The sequence below is a fragment of the Mycetomoellerius zeteki genome, unplaced genomic scaffold (assembly GCF_001594055.1).
Source record: "Mycetomoellerius zeteki isolate Tzet28-1 unplaced genomic scaffold, Tzet1.0 scaffold128, whole genome shotgun sequence".
Classification (NCBI taxonomy): domain Eukaryota; kingdom Metazoa; phylum Arthropoda; class Insecta; order Hymenoptera; family Formicidae; genus Mycetomoellerius; species Mycetomoellerius zeteki.
Genome location: NW_017256212.1, coordinates 1,220,796 through 1,240,870, shown reverse-complemented (window position 1 = coordinate 1,240,870; position 20,075 = coordinate 1,220,796). Strand labels below are relative to the sequence as shown.

At 35.7% G+C, this 20,075-nt stretch overlaps 2 protein-coding genes across 2 annotated transcripts; both read right to left on the bottom strand.

Moving 5' to 3' along the window:
- Window positions 1-1,869: 1,869 nt before the first annotated feature.
- Window positions 1,870-8,951, bottom strand: Karybeta3 (karyopherin beta 3). Its single transcript, XM_018461830.1, has 14 exons — window positions 8,835-8,951; window positions 7,120-7,269; window positions 6,711-6,937; window positions 6,537-6,633; window positions 5,693-6,258; window positions 5,197-5,305; window positions 4,532-4,831; window positions 4,065-4,247; window positions 3,854-3,980; window positions 3,367-3,732; window positions 3,030-3,283; window positions 2,420-2,940; window positions 2,092-2,311; window positions 1,870-2,017 (listed from the first exon to the last, which is right to left on the bottom strand). The coding sequence occupies exons 1-14, from the start codon at window positions 8,913-8,915 to the stop codon at window positions 1,928-1,930; spliced, it is 3,291 nt and encodes a 1,096-aa protein (XP_018317332.1). The 5' UTR covers window positions 8,916-8,951; the 3' UTR covers window positions 1,870-1,927.
- Window positions 8,952-15,164: 6,213 nt separating this feature from the next.
- On the bottom strand, window positions 15,165-19,319 carry LOC108731434 (uncharacterized protein PFB0145c). Its single transcript, XM_018461766.1, is given in 3 exon segments — window positions 15,165-18,422; window positions 18,424-19,148; window positions 19,299-19,319. Coding segments are annotated over 2 exon segments (3,981 nt in total). The 5' UTR covers window positions 19,147-19,148; window positions 19,299-19,319.
- Window positions 19,320-20,075: the final 756 nt, after the last annotated feature.

Here is a 20,075-nt window from a genome sequence, read left to right as displayed (position 1 = left end):
AGCTTAAGCTGACTTACGATTATTTAAGATAATTTGATTATATTTGCAAAATTTAATTAAATGTAACATTTTATGTAATGTAACAATATTAGCAAAAAAATATATATATACTGGCTATTAAATTCATTAAAAATAAAATATATATAAATGTAGGTGAAGCAAAACAAACGATTACAAAGCTGAGTTTTATTTTAGCTAATAATGGTTTTAAAATAATCTCTATATAAGAATTATAACTTTTCATTTCTTTCACATTGATTTTTACTGTTCTTCTGTCGCAAATGTGTATCGCATAAACAATATTGATTTTCTGTATATATTTGCTGCAATTACGCACAAGATAGTGTTTTTCTGTGAATTAACGAGGCAGTGCCTGCCGTATATCAAGGATACTTACAATCGAGTACTTCAACTCTAGATACTTGTTCGCGATATTTTTATATACTTTGACATATGTACAAATAAATGTTTATTCTTTACTTTTATTCCTCTACACGTTTTAGTAAAAAAAAAAATCGTTACTTGGAGCATTTATATTTGGAGTAACCGCGAAGATGTATTAGAGGTAAATTTTTCATTTGTGAAATTTCTGTACAATCGCAAGTATCGGAGCACATATTTTATAAATAAATAGCAAACAAGTACGGAAAGGCGGAGAAGCCATTCAAACGGTTTATTTCACTCATTGTTAGTCCTCTTTCGTTTATCAACTTGATTCTCATCGTGTTACAATCAGTCGAAGGAAACGTAATTTTTATATTATCAAGTCACTTTTTTACGTAATATTTTTTATTTTCGAATAAATTTAGTTTTATTTTCGAAACATATTTAGTTTGACATGACATTGTAATGTTACAGCTAAGTAAACATAATACAAATTAGCTGTAAGATTACAAGAACAATGCGGTATTTGAATATTTTTAATATATCTTTACAAGAAAAAAATTTGATATACATCGCAGTCATAACTTACGAATCTTGTAAATCTAAAATTTTTTAAATTTCATTACGTTTCATTCAAAAGGCATTCGTATACAGATCTCAACATTGCAACATTATTGATATTATCATTAAATAACATTTACTGTATCTAAATTTAATAATAAAAATATCTAAATCACAATGTCACGCATATTGTGGTTATATTGAGGCTTTCCAGTCTATCTTGCATTATTAATTTTGTTATTTTGACGAAATATGGGAATATTTGAGAATGTAAACAGAATTTAGAAAGATCACAGAGACAAAATTATAATCCTTAACGTTATATTCGCATAACAAAGCTATATGTATGTAGTACTATGCAATTTTTTTACAAAGCCATATTTTTAAGATAATTTAGCATCGTTCGGCTCTCAATGGCAGGAGAACGTTATCGTTTGAATGTCTGATTTAAGTCATTATTTATAAACTTTTTAAATAATGTTCACCAATGTGATGCAGAAAGAAAAGAGGTATGATATAAAAACTAAGTATATATATATATATATAAAATATTGAATTTAAAATATTTTATGAATAAATAAACAGTTTTTTCAAATTCTGCCAATGTGAGTTCATTCATATAATTGATAAAATTTCTTTTCGAGTTGTATTCATTTGTAGAAGTACTGTAAAATAATGACAAACTCTAATTTTACTTCAAATGTTTAACAACAATCCCTGACAAAACTAATTATTGAATCTGAGAAATGATACAGACATACATATTCAACAAGTACGTGGATAATAATAGAATGCTTAAATATATTTGCGCGCGCATGTGTGTGTGTGTGTGTGTGTGTGTGTGTGTGTGTGTGTGTGTGTGTGTGTAACTAGGCTGGAGCGAATGTTTTATAGGTACAATATACCTACAATCTTTACGATTTCTTCGAGAGATTAATTAACGCGGGCATTAATTTTTTTTACGTGTTACAGTGTTAAAAATTCAACTTAGTGCACTAAGTGCCTCGTGAAGCGCCTGTTGTTGATCTGTTGTTAACTGCATTATAGTTGCCTGGAATATCGTGTCGTTGTTCTGCAAATATAAAATCATGTATTACTTATTATCCGAGAATTGTTACGATAAATATAAACAAACTTTTTGCCTACTTGTATTTCTCTAACAATACTAAGAATTCTAGACATAACCGGATGGTCGGTAGGCACAGCTTCTCTGAACAATGCTTCAGCAAAGAAACTTATAAGTCGAGGCAAATGCGCATTATTCGTTCCTAAAACTACTGCATGATTTGCTTCAATCAAATCACATAGGTATCCATATACATGAGGTGCTTCATCTTCATCTTCGACGACTGGCAGCCAAGTTAGCCTATATAGATAGAAGCGCTTTAAATAAAGTTCTTATTTGCAACTTATCAAATAACAAATAATAATTTTTGCAACTTATCAAAACCAAATAACAAATATCAAAGTTTACCAGTGTGGAAGAATTTCATCGACGTTGATTGCTTTGTTATTATATTTGAGAATTTTAGTCACTGCTGAAATAGCATTTTCAGTGGGATTTACATTTTCTGGCGATCTAGATTCAGGATCATTAATAACTTCCATCAGTTTTGGTAAAGCTTCTGCACATGCTTGCGCAAAGCCTTCTCCACCAAATTGACCTAAAACTCCGCAACCATAAGCTGCTGCTTGTCTAACTTCTGCAGATTTATCAGAAACATATTGAATCATAGGTCGTAAAAAGAATTCTTGATATTTTGCACACTCAGGTCCTCCGAATTCTATAATATCGTCAAAGACGCATAAAGCCCACTGATGATCCGACCACGATCTTTCAGGACTCAATAATTTTACGAAATGTCCGCATATTTGATCAAAGTATGGGAAGAAAGAAGACTTGTAAGTTGTAAACAAGGCGTGTAAGATATCAGCAATTTTACTGAGTGTGTATACGTCCTCATTGTCTTCATCAGCAAGTTGTTCTTCAACAACCTAACCCATTAAATATAAAAAGAGCGTCAGTAGAAGAAATATTTATAAAATTTCCATGAAACTGTATAAATAATTAATTTTCATAGTACCTCATCATAATCTTCATCTTTCCGTTTCTCCAATCTAGCAACTGCTCGGTCAAAATGTTCAGTGAGTAACTTATCTAAAAGTCGTAAAAGTTCAGTCATATGTGGCGCACTTAAGCAACCTACGCCTAGTGTTTCGATACATTTTGCTAAAGAGGATAATAATTCCAACAACACTTCAGATTCTGGCTCTGTATCAATAGCTTTCAACAAATCTGGGCAAATATATGCCCACATGCCTTCTAGATACTGTGGACCTATAAACAATATATTAATATAAAAGTTTTGTTATTGAAAAGTTACATGTTTTTAAATAAAAATATTATCTAATATATATAACCTTTTATTTTAGCACAGTCAAGAAGATATGGCAAACTTGCCGCAGCTGCAGTTCTAACACCATCGTGGAAGTAAAACTTCAACATCGGTACCATTAATCGTACAACTTCTTCTGCATAATCCGCAAAACCTTCCTTTAATTCTCGTGCGTAACAAACCAACATTTCGCATGCAGAAGCTTTATCCTCCAAACCAGCTGTTTTGATTCCAAAGTTTTGTTGCTCTCCTAGTGAAACAAATTGCCAATCGAGATCACCCTCAATACCTTCCATATCTTCATTGTCCAGTAATGCAACTTCAGGTTTCATAGCGGCTGTTCGCAATACGGGACCCATTACTAATGGTAAATATTGTTCAAATTGCTTCCCTGTAAAAAAAACATACATATCTTTTTTACAAAATCGCGTAATCGCAAAGAGTTTCTGTAAAATGATAAAACTTGACTTCATTAACATTGAGATATTGAGACTTCATTATCGATATCTTACCAAGAATTTTACAAATCCTAGCCCAAGCAGATATAAGATAGCTGGTTTGTGGATCGTCATCAGGAAGATCACCTTCTGAATGTGTTTTGAGTAACATATCCATAACTTCACTAGCATCAGCAATAAACTGTTAACATTAAACAATTTGTAATTAATGATTACAAGTTTTTTGTTCAGGACATATCAAACAATGATCACAAGTGTTAATCACCTTTTCTGGGCCAACAGCTAAGCCTACAAGACTAACACATTCGATCGTCTTGCCTCGTAATATTTTGTGTTCCTGTAGAATTGCATTTTGAATGATAAATTTTAAACAAGGCATTAGCCTGTCGTAATAAGTTACAAATTGTTCTTCACACGTATCCGCAACAGAGGCAATTGTTGTGACAACCTATAAAAATACAATAAAAAATTTAGGTTTACATTAAACCGTAACTATTCTTAAACATTTATATTTTATGTAACTAGGAATATTTATATTTTATATAACTAGGAGTTATAATAAATGTCGCATAGAATTATGTAGAAGCGACTTATAATTAACAGGTTTTAAAGGATATTAATAGGTTTATTTTTCATCTTACATAAAGATTTTAAATTTATTTAATAAAGAAAAAGCTGGAATCTTTAGATATATCCAGGAGACAATGTAGATGGATTCATAGTTCAACTTACCTGTTCAAGTACAAGTTTAGTTCCCTTTTCAACTAATTCATGGAATTTAGCAGTCAGTATCGATTCAAGTTTAGCCATTATAGCATCGAGATATGGTGTTAGAATATTTTTTGGGCAATCTTCGCTAAAGTTTACAAGAGCTGCGCCAGCATGAGCTTGAACTCTAGGATTCGCGTTATCGTCCAACACCATTAATAACCCAGGGATAACTTTATCGTGAAATTTCTTTTCAAATATGGGCGAAAAATCTGTAGACATTTGACCTACTGCGTTGCAAGCAGCGTATCTTACACGAGGATGCTAAAAAAATCCAACACATTACTTCATGTATTTATGAATTTTATATTCATATTACATTCACATGCAAATGAAAATATATGTTCCAAAACTAAGATTACTATCACTATTAATAGTAATCAACTCTCAGGAACTGCAAGGAACAAATTTTGGTTATCTGTATTACTAAAACAATAATACAGTAAAAATTTGTATCTCTGCTTAATTTGCCACAATTGTAACGCTGTCATATCCACATGGATGTGACTGTCGGATTAATTTGTGGCCTAGTAAATTATATATGTATAATTTGACATAAAAAATAATTTTAGACTGCTGATGATATAAAATTAAAATTTATAAAGTAAATTTATCATTGTCTTACTTACCGGGTCTTGTAGATATTGTATTACTCCATCCATTATTTGTGGTAAAAGAGCTTCCATTTGCTTGTGGCACCCTTCACCAACAGCTGAGATAGCCATAAGTGCTGCGTGCCTAATAATAAGAAATGTGTTTATATATACACAAATATAGATGAGAAAATAGAAAAATATAAAACTTGGTTATTTAATAAATATTGAAAAAGCTGTATGTTTTTATAATTATAGCAGTCATATTATACAACTGCCAATTCTTATCTTAAACATCGCAATGAGAATCTCAGACCAACTGCCAGAACGGCAATTGAAAAAGAGGATTATCTCATTGGTTATTCTATCACAGATGTAACGCAATTACATAAAAGTATATAACTGCTGACTTTTCTGTGAATGTGTTATTATTTGATTATACATATGTATATGCAATGTTGTTAAATATTGGATTTCAATACAGCCATAACGATACAACTAAATATATAAGATGCAGATGTTATATGTTTACCTATACTTCCAATCGCTGTTATTTAACATTGTAGGGATATTTTGCACGATTTGTGGTAGCATAGTTTTTCCTCCTAACCCACACGCCAATCTATCTAAAGCACTTTCTGCAACCACATTGTTGCTGTCATTATCTTCTTCAATGATTTCATCAGAGAAACTCCATTTCTCGTCTTCTTCCAAATCAGTCATCATCTTCAATACCAATGGCACTAAAGATATTATGTATTTTTCACCACCTTTCCGTACCATAGCTGGTGCAGTTTCCGCCAGAGTTACCAAAACTTCTAGTGCCAATTGTCTCCAAGAGTCAGGCATTTCTTCATTGGAGAATACGTTCATGCACATTTGCATAACATTGTCTAATTGCCCCCTGAGGAATTTTGGTGTGGTTTCAGCAATATCTATCAACACTTTTATAAGAGCATCATCGTCTTGCTTTTCTATAGATTGAGCGGTTACTTGTACAAGCGCTGGAACTAATTCTGAGAAATGTTTATGTATGTTTTCTTCTTTGTCATGTAATGTTATAAACGCTCCAATTGCTCGTACTGCTTGAAACCTGACCTGTGTGATAAGAACAATTGCAATGGTTGTAATTATCCGTATAATAAAAAATTTCATAATTAAACAAATTTTTGTTTTCAGAATGTCATAAATATAATTGTTCCATATAAAATGTATGCTCCGTATCTGTCTGTAAAATAATACTTCACAAGTTACAGTCATCAGAAAGCACTTTTTTTTTTTGGAAGAATTATGTGACGAGTAATCTTATCTTGTCGAGACTCGTGTATCCATTCTCCCGTTAAACTAAATAAAAATATAAGTAAATTTCACATTACCTCATAATTTGTCATATCTAACACGGATTGTTGTAACATTTGTTTTATAAGATCAAGATGATTTGTTTGTTGATTTCCAAATACGCCTGGGACGGATCTGTACGCACATTTAATTTTCTTTATTTTTTTTCTTAATGAATGTATTCATGTCAGATAGATTTCAAGGAAACTCACGTGAACATACGAAGAGCGCTTTCTTTTAATGCCGGTAATGGACTATTCGCGCACTGAAATAGGAACTGAAGAAACTCCGGCCATTGATTATTGCCATCTTCATCTATTAAATTCCTGGCAACTTCAGCTGCAACGTCACAGACCTTACGTCGAATATTTTCAGTTTGTTCATTTTGAACTGATAATAAAATTTGTTCCTTCAATTGGGCTTGCGCCTCTGGTGGAATCTGTACAATAATTACATACCAAATTTATTTTTAACTGATCTTTGACTCGAATATAAATAATCATTAATTTCTGGATAAGAGGTTCTTAAGAAATAAAATAGCAATAAATTAAAAAAAGTACATTTTAACAAAAAGATATTTCATATAATAGCTAGAGATTAGAAAAGAAAGCTTTAGACTACCTTAGGATAAAAGTCCATAAATTCTGAAGAGAATAATCGACGTAACAATACTGCAGCAATAGTTCGCATTTCTTCTGCAAGTGTACCATTGCAAATAGTAGTTAAGAGAAATGTCACCTTGCTTTCCACTGGAAGATTACCATACGCCTCCTAAATAATTTTAGAATTAAAAATATGTTATTTCAAAATTTTTGTTATAATGTTTCTAATGATAAGAATACATGTAGTAATAAATATTTTCTAATCAAATAATATAAAGTCTTTTAGGCGCCTGGTTCCACAAATATAAGATTAACCTTATTTCAGTTTAACTTACTGTTTATTTTTTTCTAATTCTTAGAATTACGAAAAGATAAAGAGTAAACTGAATCGTGTGATTAAAGTTAATCTTACATTGACGAAACCAGGCCTTAGAAAGTTATGTTACAAATATAAATTTTTTGCTCGAAATTTATATTTGTCTAATAAGCATTTAATTCTTCCAAAAGGATTAAATACGTTACTTTCTATAAGAAAAATTAAATTTTACAATAATGTCAAAGAAATATCATTTAACTCAGCGTCATTGGGGTGCTAAAATGTTACGATTTTAAAAAGTTTTTATGGAATGGTAATATTTTAATATGATCTGATCAAATAAATAATTAAATATATATAAAGCACTTTTACTTATTATAATGTAAAGCAAGTATTTAACAAGATATTTAAAATCTTTTGATTTATTATGACTTAGCCTCCACGATATTGGATTAATATAAGAAGTTTTAAATTAGAATACAAAGATGCTGCATCACAAAGCAAATGTCTTTATCTTGTTACTGTACATTACAGTATAATGATTATATACGAAGTAAGAACATATATACAATGAATATATCTATAGATACCTAAATTTCACAGCTGCCAAAATCGAAGTACTCCCTCCTGAACTAAATTTGCTAAGCTAGATCTGACTCATTTTGTGCGGAGTACATATTGTAATCAGCGCACGTATGAATATTCGACGAATGACACGTGATCGTGCAGGGAGTCAAGGTAAGACATATATAGAACTCGCTGAACGGTATTAAAATCGTGCGAGTGATCAGATCAGATACTTGCGATCGCACGCGGAGTCGGGCGAGTCGCAAGGTGGGTAAGAACGACGCACGCGGAGCACGCTATGGCATTCGCCGGAAATCGCGTGTAGGCGGGAAAACGGGATGAATCTCGTAAAACGTGCGTGCCACCGCATCGCGGGGGGGGACGGACGGACGTAACAAAACGTCGTTCACGCGTGGACGCGAGTCCCGTCGCGCCGGGAGTCGCTCTCTTCGTAGGCGAGCTCGGACGGTGAGCGTCGCGAGAAAGAGAGAAACGTCGGACTTCTGTCGTCCGCACACGAGGAGCTGACGGATGGCACGCGGGGCGCGCGCTACCCGCATGCGAGACACCATTTTGGATTTCTTGACCGATCGCGTGAATGCGTCAAAATTCGTCCGGACGCGACGGATCCTCCTCGTCGACGTGTCGCGATCGACCGCCATGACGACGTCGAGGGACGAGCTGCGTCGCGCGTTCGACGCCGGTTGTGGCATCCGCGTGCGAGTTCGTGACAACACGTCGGCAACGTGCTCGGCAGAAACAGGCTACGCCGCGGACACTCGCGCCGACCGGCACGCGTTTCGACGTCGATTGAGCGCGGCCGCGAAAATTTACTAGGGGTTTAAACGTACCTCCGCCTGCGTCCGGACATCGTTATCTGTGCTGAGGAGTGTATTTAGAAGCTGTTGAAACTGTTCGAGATCTGCCGCCATTGTTACTGACCGACTGAAGCCAAGCGCACACTTGCTCGAATCTATCGTCATTTGATGTGTGCCAACGTTGCACAGTGAAATGTCACTATCTGTCCGTGACGTCGCCAACGTTGCCAACATTAGGCCAATATTACATGTGTCCTTTTTTTATCGTACGACAGATTTTTCAAGCGTGTTAATTGGCTGCAAGACAGAGAGGATCTCGGACCTCTTTGTCCTATAGCCAATCGACAGGCTTGAAAAATTTGTCATACGACAAAAACGGACGCGTGTAATAGTGGCCTTAGGGTCACTGTCACCAAGCTCAGTTAACTTAATTGGGCCAATTAATCCATCGGAATTGACCAATCTGTCAATTCTTCAAACAAAATGACAAATGCCATTGGTCAATTCCGATGGACTAACTGGCCTAGTTAGATCAACTGAGCTTGGTGACAGTGGCCCTTAGGGTGCTATTTCATTTGTGCGTTTTTGTCGTACAACAAATTTTTCAAGCCTGTCGATTGGTTATGGGATCGAGAGATCTGAGGACTTCTCTGTTCCGTACACATTTATCGTACGACAAAAACGCACGAATGAAATAGCACCCCTAAAGCTGGTTCTACATTAGTCGCATCGTAGTATCGCAAGCGTTGTGATCCAATCAGAGTCGAGCTAGATTGATGTTGATTGGACCGCAACGCTTGCGACGCTGCGATGCGACCAATGTAGAACCAGCTTTAGAGGTTTGTTCGCGTCGTAAGCTCCAACGTGCTCCTATTCACTCCATCAAGCGTATTGAAGTGAATAAGAGCTATGGTAGGAGCATATTGGAACATGTTGGAACAAACCTTAGGTTTGTTCGCGTTATACACTTTTTGAACTCAACATCTTCGCTTTCTCTCTTTTCGATACCAGAATATATATGCTGGTATTCATAGTCGATTCTCATATTCAAGATCGTCTTAAGTATAGTCTTAAGATGTCAGAGGGTTGCATTAGCGTCTTAAGCCCGATATTTCATGTATCGTACGATAAGGCTTTTCAAGCCTGTTGATTGGCTGCAGGACAGAAAGATCCGAGAACCTCTTTGTTCCGCAGCCAATCAACAGGCTCGAAAAGACTGTTGTACGACACATAAAATATCGACCTGAGATAATTGCTGAATTCACACTGCATCCGATTTTCGTCGTACGATGCTCTGCAACCAATCAAAAAACACGATTCCGATGAATTTTACTTCGTAATATCGGAATCCTGTTTTCTGATTGAACTGAGCGTCGTACGACGAAAATCGGATGCAGTGTGAATCCAGCAATTGGCTGCATCCAGAAGCACGACCGCTTACTAAACGCTCAGTGAGCTCTTGTATCTGTTTGGTCTATATTTTAAATTTTTAGATTTAAATTTTGACTAATGGAATATGCCAATAAGATGTAAGCGCTCACTGAGCGCTCAGTGAGCGGTTGTAGTACTGAATGCACTCACTACTTAAAACGATCTTGAAATAAAAACTGACTATGAATACCGGTCATATTCATCTAAATTCACCTCGTTTAAAATACAAAAACTTTTGGAGATTTCAAGCAACGCGAACAAACCTATATTGTCGGCTGTGTTCGGCTGCGTTCCGTTTCACGCATGATGCACCTTTTATCCTTGTTATTCATTGAATGTTAACAAAAATGAAAACAAGGATAAATGATGCATTATGCATATCATGCGTGAAACGGAACGCAGTCTTCATTACTTGGAAATGAAATCCATTGAATTCAATTGGTTCGTCCATGATGTAAAGGTGCTTTTTATACTGACGCTTAACTTTGGATGCGTTCCGAATTGCGCACAAATCGTATAATGTATCAGTTGTTTTTATTGTTCATCGAAGAATAAAGAAGGATAAAATGATACTTCGTGCGCAATTCGGAACACACCCTTTAACGTCGAACAGGTCACGTGATAAAAATTGACAAATAGCAAGCGTCAATTTTGATCACGTGATAACCTTAAGGTCTGTGTGCCGTATGCCGTAATCCGTAAGAATTGACCAATCGAGTATTCCTGTCTCATTTCGGCTGCGGTCCACTTGACGCTACAAACGCTTCGAAGCATTCTTTGATTAGTCAATTCGCAAAATTCTTTGTTCTGATTGGTTGCTTAAACGCTTCGAAGCGTTTGTAACGTCAAGTGGACCGCAGCCTAGATTGTAGTTAAAATCGAAGTCTCTCTCGTTACAAATGCTTTAAAGCGTTTGACCAATCAGAAGAACGAATTTTACAAATTGACTAATCAAGACACGCTTTAAAGCATTTGTAGCATCGCATTGACCATACCCTGAAAGAGAAGCGTACTTGAAAGAAGTCATTCTAAAAATTATACAGAGTCTGCCCTCATGGTAACAAGCTGACGTCAAAATAACGTCTTTTGACGTCAAAATGACTGCCTTTGACGTCAAAATGACGTGTGTTGCTACCTGGGTGATAACTTTTAAATTATTTTTTCGGAAGAATTTTGTAATTTTTAAAATTCACGACAGCAATCATGTAATTTTCCTTTAAAAACGGAGTAAAATATGTAAAGCTTTCGTGAATTCCACGTTTCGCACGGTCTGGAAGTCAATTATATAACTTAATTTTTCCCTAACATGGAAACGTGAAAGTTTTTATGTATGTATGTATATGTGTACACACATATGCACACATACATATAAAAAATTTTTACTTTTCATGTTTCGTCCTAGGAAAAAGTTATAATATGTAATTGAGTTCTTGTTCACGATAGACACGAATCTTTAAATATAATAATTTAATAACTTTCAAAATTTTACTTTTTAAATTTAGCAACTTTTAAAACCAATTATACTTTGAATCTAGTAAATTTTAAATTTCGTCTAGAATCTAGTAACTTTGAATAATAATTTTTTACACTTTTTAATAATAATTTATTATTATTATTTATTATTTATTATTTATAAATTTAAATATAACTTAATAAAAATAGATCTAAAGAAATAGATTTTAGTCCAAATAGATTTTAAAAGAGATAAAATATTAAAATAGATCTAATTATAGATGTATCACATAAGATTCACTTATTATTTTCTGATTATAAACGTATATACTCTAATAAAAAGCTACATCAGATAGTAGACAAATTAAAAACGAATGTATCATAAATTTATAATTACGTTCGTAAAGTAGACTCGGCTGGTGGTATGATAAATTTTTTTTTATTATTATGTCAGTAATTGAAGTATAACTAATAGTTTTGTTTGTAAAATAGCGATTACTTTGTCTCCATTTACCAGGTACATTCATCGATGTCATGATGGGAATAACAGTAGGAAAAAGATGGGGAAAAAAACGAGCTTGCGCCAGCGTTCCGTGATTACTGTGATTTCCCGCAATTAAAGTCTGTTTAGTCATGGACCAGTACGTGGACTGCATTCGCGAATCGCGTCTGACTGTGCAACTCGACGCATTGCGTTTTATTCGCAACTCATTGTTTGTCTCTGAGTGAAAACACGAATATATAAACACAGGCAAGATAACATCAATTCAGGAATATAAATTCGAAATTTATATTCCAATTTTGTAATAAATTTTAAAGAACCTTTCTCGAAGATTTGTGGACTTGTGTACTAATTGTAATTAACTTTATATAAAAATAAATGACGATGTGTGTTTAAATTCTTCGATGTCATTTATAAGTGAATTTTATCAATGACAAATAAAGTCATGATGATATCCTGATGATATTATGACTTCTGTGTTTTATTTGGGAGATACTTGAACATTATCATACAATTATCCAAATATTCATAACCATAATTAAAATGTTCATAACATATTTATAAAAGACATTATACAAAGTATAACATTTTTTATAAAGTATAGTAAACTAATTATTCTTTTTAATATACAACATATTAATACACATACTGCACGCATTCACTACACACACAATTATTTTATTATGTATCTGACTTTATATTATGTATCTGACTTTATTATGTATCTGACTTTATATATTATAAAAATAAAGACCACAGAATTATAATAATAGGAAGCAATCGTAACATCATTTGTTACTTATAAGCTATTTATAAATAGTAAATAATGTCATGCTGACGTCCTTATGACATTATGGTGACTTTTATGTTCTGAATATTATCACACAATTATATTCATAGCACATTTATAGAAAACTTTATGAAATATTCAACATTTTTCTTTGAACTGTGGATTGTATTCTATTCGTGTATTTATGGTATTAAAAATTTAATATTTGCAGGTCACTAAAGTACAGTAATTATTAACGTTGCATCTATTCTTTGAACTGAAAAATGGAAAGAAAAGATGCAATTCCTTCTTATTTCATTTGTATAATTGTATTGCTATATTAATATTTAACATATTAAATACTAGACAAGATACATAAATATTAGAATTAAACTCGTTATATTATATATGACATAACATACGATAAAAGGATGATTTAATTTCATTAATAGCGCGAAAGAATCACCTCTTTCGCGCTATTAATTCGAGATTGCTCGTATAATATGCGATTACACGCGTACGACATAATGCACGTTCGGACATTTAATCCGCGGAAATGTGGAGTCACAGACAAAAATCTGCATCAATGTGTATCTCACGTGCGGAGTCGCAAAACAAAGGGGCATCCCGCTGTAACATCTGTCGTTACGACAATTCAATGTTTTTCGCGTGTGACGTCCGCTGTTACACACGATCAGTTGATTTATCACGGAAGATATTACAAAATATATATCCGAACGCGTTTTCATATATCGAGTACCGTAGACGCTTTCATCTCGCGTATATACCGCGTATATATATTGCAGTAAAAAATTACGCGTAAAGCATAATTGAGCATAAAGCTATTACGTATGCGCGGTTACTGTAGACTTTTTTTGATAAAACGAATTTTTGAGACGAAAAAAAATTTTTTTAAATAAAACGGTATTATTGATTGCAATCTAAACAAAATAATATTTGACTGTCGATATGACTGATAATATTGTTCTGTCGCTAAATACTGTTATTTCATTTTGCAGTCTGTCACGTAGAAACTTTAGCTTCAGTAAAATTGCAATATTTACTCACAGAGATCTCATCGAAATGTAATTGTATGAATTGTATCTGTTTAATAGGGTAAAGGTCAAAGACCGAGATATGTAAGAAGAATATAATTGTAGGGGTGCCAGAGGACTATCCACTCATTTGCAATGTGCCACGTCGCACTCTGGCAGTCTAGGGGAATGATAGATGAGCACCAACTATGCCGCGCAAAGCGAGCTTTACCTTTTTGCTGAAATAATCTCAGACAAGGATTTTCGACGTGATGCCGTGGTCGTAGAGTATGCGATAATGGCCCGACATGCGCGCGCGATTAATGCATTATTACGCGCTCCACCGCTTTATCCTTATCGCCGTCACGCCGCTGTTGTCATTGTCCTGTTTGGCTTTAACTACTCGTCGCTCTAAAAGCTGAAGATGAAGTAGCAGCACGCTTTCAGAAGGTTTTGTCAGTTGCTCTTAAAATGATTTCTAGGCGCTCGTTGGGAGAACACGAGTTACCTTCATAAATTTTAAAAGAAACTGCCGGTTATACCGATGAAATCTTTGTGACAAGAAAAGAAACTAAACGATGTATAAAATCTATTGAAAGCATAATGAATGTACAAGGTAACGCAGTTATATTTATCTTTCGATCTTACAATCTATTTTTTGCTACATACTTTAAAGATATATTAAGTAAATGTACAAGTCTCTCTGCAAAAAGTAAGTGGAATTGGAAATTTATTCTTTTCTATAGATGTGCTCTGAATATAAAAATAAATGTTATAATACATAAAACAGTTCAATAAAATCAATATTTATATTTAATAATACAACTTCATAATTAAAAAATTTCCTCATTTTATTTTAATTATTTTTTAAAAATATATCTACTTTTTTATGAAATAATAATGTTTGATCCAGATTTAAATCACCTTCAAACTTTTTGAAATACTTTCAAATATAATATAGAAAAATCTTTAATGTTTTCATAATTTTTTTTAATTTGTTAAAAAATACGTGTAATACAATTTAATTACTTCTCTCTGTAATTAAACAAAAATGAAAATAATTTCATGACGTAAATTAGCTATATAATAAAGCAAATAAAGTATGAAGTACAATACAACAAATAAAAACAATAAAATTTAATAAATTACATGTACAGAATTTAGTATATATAATCTCAGGATTTTTGTCCCTCTATATGTTGTAGATTTTCTTCGACGGATTGTAGTCCAGGATTCTTGGGAGAGACGCGATCGAATCGATTCCGCCTGTTAGTGATCCGCAGATTTTTTTCCGTAAGAATATACTTCTTTAAGTAATCACTTAATTCATTCTCAAAATTATTTTTTAATTTTTTATCCGACACTTCCGATATTGTGGTGCACTTATTCATTCCTTTTGACGCATCCTGCGAACGACTCTCTAATTCCGCATTTATCTCCTTTAATTTTTCGTTAACGCCTCGCAGATCGTTCACTTTAAGCCTAAAATCGAAATTCGACTTCCTCGAAGCGGCGAGTTCATCCTTTAAAGCAACCCTCTCTGATTTCAATGCGTTTAATTCCTCCTTAAATATCTCGAGCTGCGACTTCAACGTTGCCTTCTCGTCCCGTAGATACATCAGTTCGAGTTTCAAAGCCTGAATTTCGTCCGTCGCTCTACCGAACTTGCCGTCCATTAGGCAGGAGTTGCGACTACTACACGAAATAACTGCTTTCATCTTCAGCGCTCTATTCTCGACTTCGAGTTGATCGATATTGAACGCCGCGGTTCTTTCGCTATCATTGGACATATCCGGATCATTGGAATAATTAGAATAATTGTTTATTTCTTTCTCATACCAGATACTCGCGATTTCAAATTTCTTCAAGATAGAACCGACAATTTCTTCGTCGTCTGATATTTTTGTCCATGGCATTGGATTTTCGGATCTACCTTCCGCCAGTTTCATCGTAACTTCGGAATTTTTGGACTTCAAATTCGCCTGTTCTAATTTCAAAGAATTATTTTCGCTTTTCGATCTCTCTAGTTCGCCCTTTGGTTCGTCTTTGATCACCGCTTTGTTATCGTGGTCGACGCGTGTATCAGATTCTACTTTGACTTCTGTTCCACCGTCCCTCCGTTCGCCAATTTCGACCTTTATACTCGTACGCGCGGTATCTGAGCAATTTTGTTTCTGTTTAATCTCGTTATGAGTATCGGCGAATCTCCGCTCGCAGTCCATCACAAGCGGATGCTGCATATCGATCTTCTTTAAATAATTTTTACGATTGTTATTTTCGTCGTGCAACGTGGCCGCAGTAAGCCGCAATGCCTCATACTTCATTCGCTGGATCTTCAGTTGATTACCGAGTGCTCTGCACTCGTTAGCGATTTCATTTATTCTTCCTTTTGCGTCGTCTCTCTCTTTCCTCAGCTTGACATCGTCTTTTTCTCTCGTGTCGCAGGTAGTCTGCAGAAGAGCATTTTCCGCTTTCGCTTTGTCATTTTCGACCCTTGATTTATTCAATTCCATGGAAAAATATTCATTCTCCTCTCTCGCCTTATTCAACTGCTCTCGCAGAGCGACGCTCTCATCATTGAGCTCGTTAATACGCGTCGCGAACTCGTTCTTTTCTGTCAACAGCACCCGTACACGGTCTTCGGTCTCGGTATTCCGTAGAGATAGCATATCCAAATCGCCGATGGCCTTTGAGTTCTCCGATTGCAGGCGCGCCGTATTAACAACCGCATCTTCGAGTTTCACCCGCGCTCTTTCCAACTCGAACTTTAAATTCTGCGCAGTAGCTTCGTGCTCGCTTATCTGCTCCCGAAGGCCGTTACGCTCGGACTTAAATTTGTTAACTTGATCTTGCAGCACGGCGCACTTGTTATTGGCATCGGACATCGACCTATCCAGCAATCCTTTCTCAGACCTCAACTTCGACAACTCCTCCTCGAGTTGTTCTTTCTCGTTTTGAAGCTGTTTGACTTTATTCTTCGACGCTTTGTACTCCGCTATCACTCTGTTGAATTCTCCCGATGTTTCCTCGCCAGTATTCGTCGAGACGTTCAATCGATACGTCAACGATTGCTCGTTAGGTTCCAAATAAGAAATTTTATCCTCCGGCCCGGTCTTGTCGTCAATGTCTTCATCCGGCGCGCACTTCAAATAGCCGATTCGCTTGTCCGCCTCGTCCAGACTTATTTTAGGCTCATTTGACTCAGATTTTAAGCACTCCAATTCATCCCTGAGGTTTTGTGCACGGTCTTCGCCATTGTCTCGTTTCTCCCCGCCACTTTCCTTCTCCGAACTTTTCAATTTGCCCAGTCGCTCGCGTTCCTCCCGTTTCCCAAGTCCCTCAATTATACTTCTCAGTTTTACATTTTCATCGGAAGCGATCCCAAGTTTCGTCTTCAGATCCTCTGTCTCCGCCCTAAGGACCGCTTTCAGCGCGTTCTCCTGGGTAATAATATTCTCAATTTCCTTGTCTTTCTCCCCGAGAACGTTACGCATCCTTTCCGTTTCCTTTAATAACGTCTCTTTATCATCATGAAGGTCCTGCAATTCTTTCCTCGCTGCATCAATTTCAACCTTCATCAGTTGCATTTCCGCGATATGTCGCTCGGAATGATCGTGTTTAAGCGACAGTTCCAATATTTCTTGTTTACCTCTTTCTACATCTCCTCGGAGAGTCTCGTTCACCTCGCGTATGTCAGCAATAATCTTCTCGTACTTCTCACGATCTCTCTCTAACGTTAATCCGATGCTTGTATGCTCGTCGTTCAGCGCATTTATACGTTCGTTCTTTTCCAATAATTCCGATTTTAAATACATGATCATAGCTTCAAGCTGTTCGATTCTCTCACGTAAATTCGCGCGGTCATCGAAAATTTCGAGTCTCTTTATTTTATTGCACAATTGCTCGATCAAGTCTTCTAGTATCTCCGTTATTTTCTCGTTGGTATTTATAACTTTCGGCGGAGCTTGTTTTAAAATAGCGATTACTGCAATTGATTTTCTAACAATATCTTCGAGTTCCGTGACTTTGGTCATATATTGCGAGCTGCTGATGCCACCGATTTTGCAATATTTATTCATCGGTTTTATTTTCAATTTTTCAATTTCATTATCGATTTCCTGTAGAAAACCATTCAATGACGAAGCTGTTTCTAAGCATTTCTCGTACTGAAGATTCTCGCATAACCGTTTGTCTATCGGCACGTTCGATCGTCTAAGCTCCACGGACAGTACTTTCAGGTTTACTTTTAGATTAACTACTTTCTTCATGTATTTCAAACAGTCGAGATCGCCGGCGGCGATCATCGCCTCGCGATCGCTCTTTAAATTGTTCCTCAAGTCGTTCATCAAACGTTCGACGTGTCTAACAACGTCTGGGATATCCGTGGCGTCCGAACTTTCGCTATAGTTCGCATTCTCACGAATAACTTTCAGCTTCCGCGCTATTACCACATCTCGATCGCAGCATGGCTCTCGATCTGTCCAGCTTGAGACGCAAATTCCTATTTTTCGTTTTAAATTTATACAAATTCTCGCTAACGTTCACGAGCTCCTCCGATAAACCGATAATCATCTCAACGGTCTTGCCAATCGCGTTAGCGAAGATTATTTCTATCGTCCGATCACCTCTCGCAAACTCGTTCAGCTCGTCCCTGAGTTGTTTCAGCATGACACTCGTCTCGCTCTCCTCGGTTTCTTTCAGTCGCTCCTTCAAACACAAAATCTCGTCGTTCATGCGTTCTTTTTCACTTAAGAATTCATTCTCGAGTGTGGCGATCTTATCGCCTATTTCAGAGATAGTGATACGCGCGATATCCTCTTCGGCTTTCGTTAAAGTGCATTTTAGACTCGTTACTTCATTCTCTAAAGCGTCGTTTGCCTGCTCCAACCGGCTAATCTCCGCCCTCTGATGCACGATCAAAGGGTCGATTTGCTGGTTATCGTTCCCATTCTTGTCATCCACACGCAAAGCCATTTTCATCCGCCAGATATTGCTCTTCAGTTTCGCGCTATCGTCCCGCCAATCTCTCATCTGCCGCATCACGTTATGCAGCTTGTGCAATGTCGCAACAGCCATTCTGGCGATTCTCGTCTTCTCTTCCACGGCGACGTCAATCGCGACCACTGACAGATAATCGTCGAGATATTTGTCACTCATCGCTGCTTTTTCAATTTATCAGAGTTTTTTAATACGTGACAAAATGTATTAAGTATAATAAACTTCGCTAAACATCAATATCAGCTAAAAATTTATGTAACAAATATTATGTATATGTTTGTTGTTTATATATCAAATTTATGATTTTTTACCTTTATACAGATTTTCGTTTAAGTTATTATTAATTTTTTAAAATATTCCATCGAGGTTAGCGTTAATAAATCGCTTATAAATTAATTTGTATTATTTTATTAATTACAATAAAATATTAATATTTTGTATTAAAACGTGCACGTTATGGTAACAACATCAATAACTTGCAGAATTTATAATTGTCTGTAAATGTTTCATCAACTTGAAAATTTTTATATATCGAAATGACATTAACGAGCAAATGCTTTGATAATCTGTGTGCTTTGAAATGTAAAAATCGACTTTATATGCGATAAGGAAACAGGAGCACAGATATCTTCATGTTCTAGAATCCGCACATGTATGTGATACATCTATCTATTGTACGTTTTGTTAGAGCTAAGAGCCCGTTTGTTGTTACACCAATTCGATTAACGAAACGGTGATTTTGCACGGGTAATGCGGCGGACGGCGAGCAAAAAGGGGGCGGAAAGTTTTGTGAAGTTCCGTTAACCCCGCACCGCACCCGTGTTTTCCTCCTTCCTTTGCAATTACCGCGCAGATTTAATTGATGACGGGCCCTCTCGATAAGTTCTCGAACAGAACCGAACTGTGGTCCAAGTGCTCTCGAAACTCTCGAAACTTAAGAAGCGTTCAGTATCGCTGCACCAACCCCTCAATATCGGAACACCTAATAAGACTGCTCTAACGAGGACTTTCGCCGGGCATACTGCGCGCAATTTAATTATAGCGACCGCTTAATTATGTGGGTCGTACGTAATCGGTACTTCCGGTTT

Excerpts from the sequence above, each read along its gene's own strand:
- Karybeta3 (XM_018461830.1), bottom strand. The coding sequence starts at position 8,915 with ATGGCGGCAGATCTCGAACAGTTTCAACAGCTTCTAAATACACTCCTC. Across the intron at positions 3,733-3,853 it reads TAGGATTTGTAAAATTCTTG|GGAAGCAATTTGAACAATAT; the intron begins GTAAGATATCGA and ends TTTTTTTTACAG. Across the intron at positions 2,941-3,029 it reads AAGATGAAGATTATGATGAG|GTTGTTGAAGAACAACTTGC; the intron begins GTACTATGAAAA and ends TTAATGGGTTAG.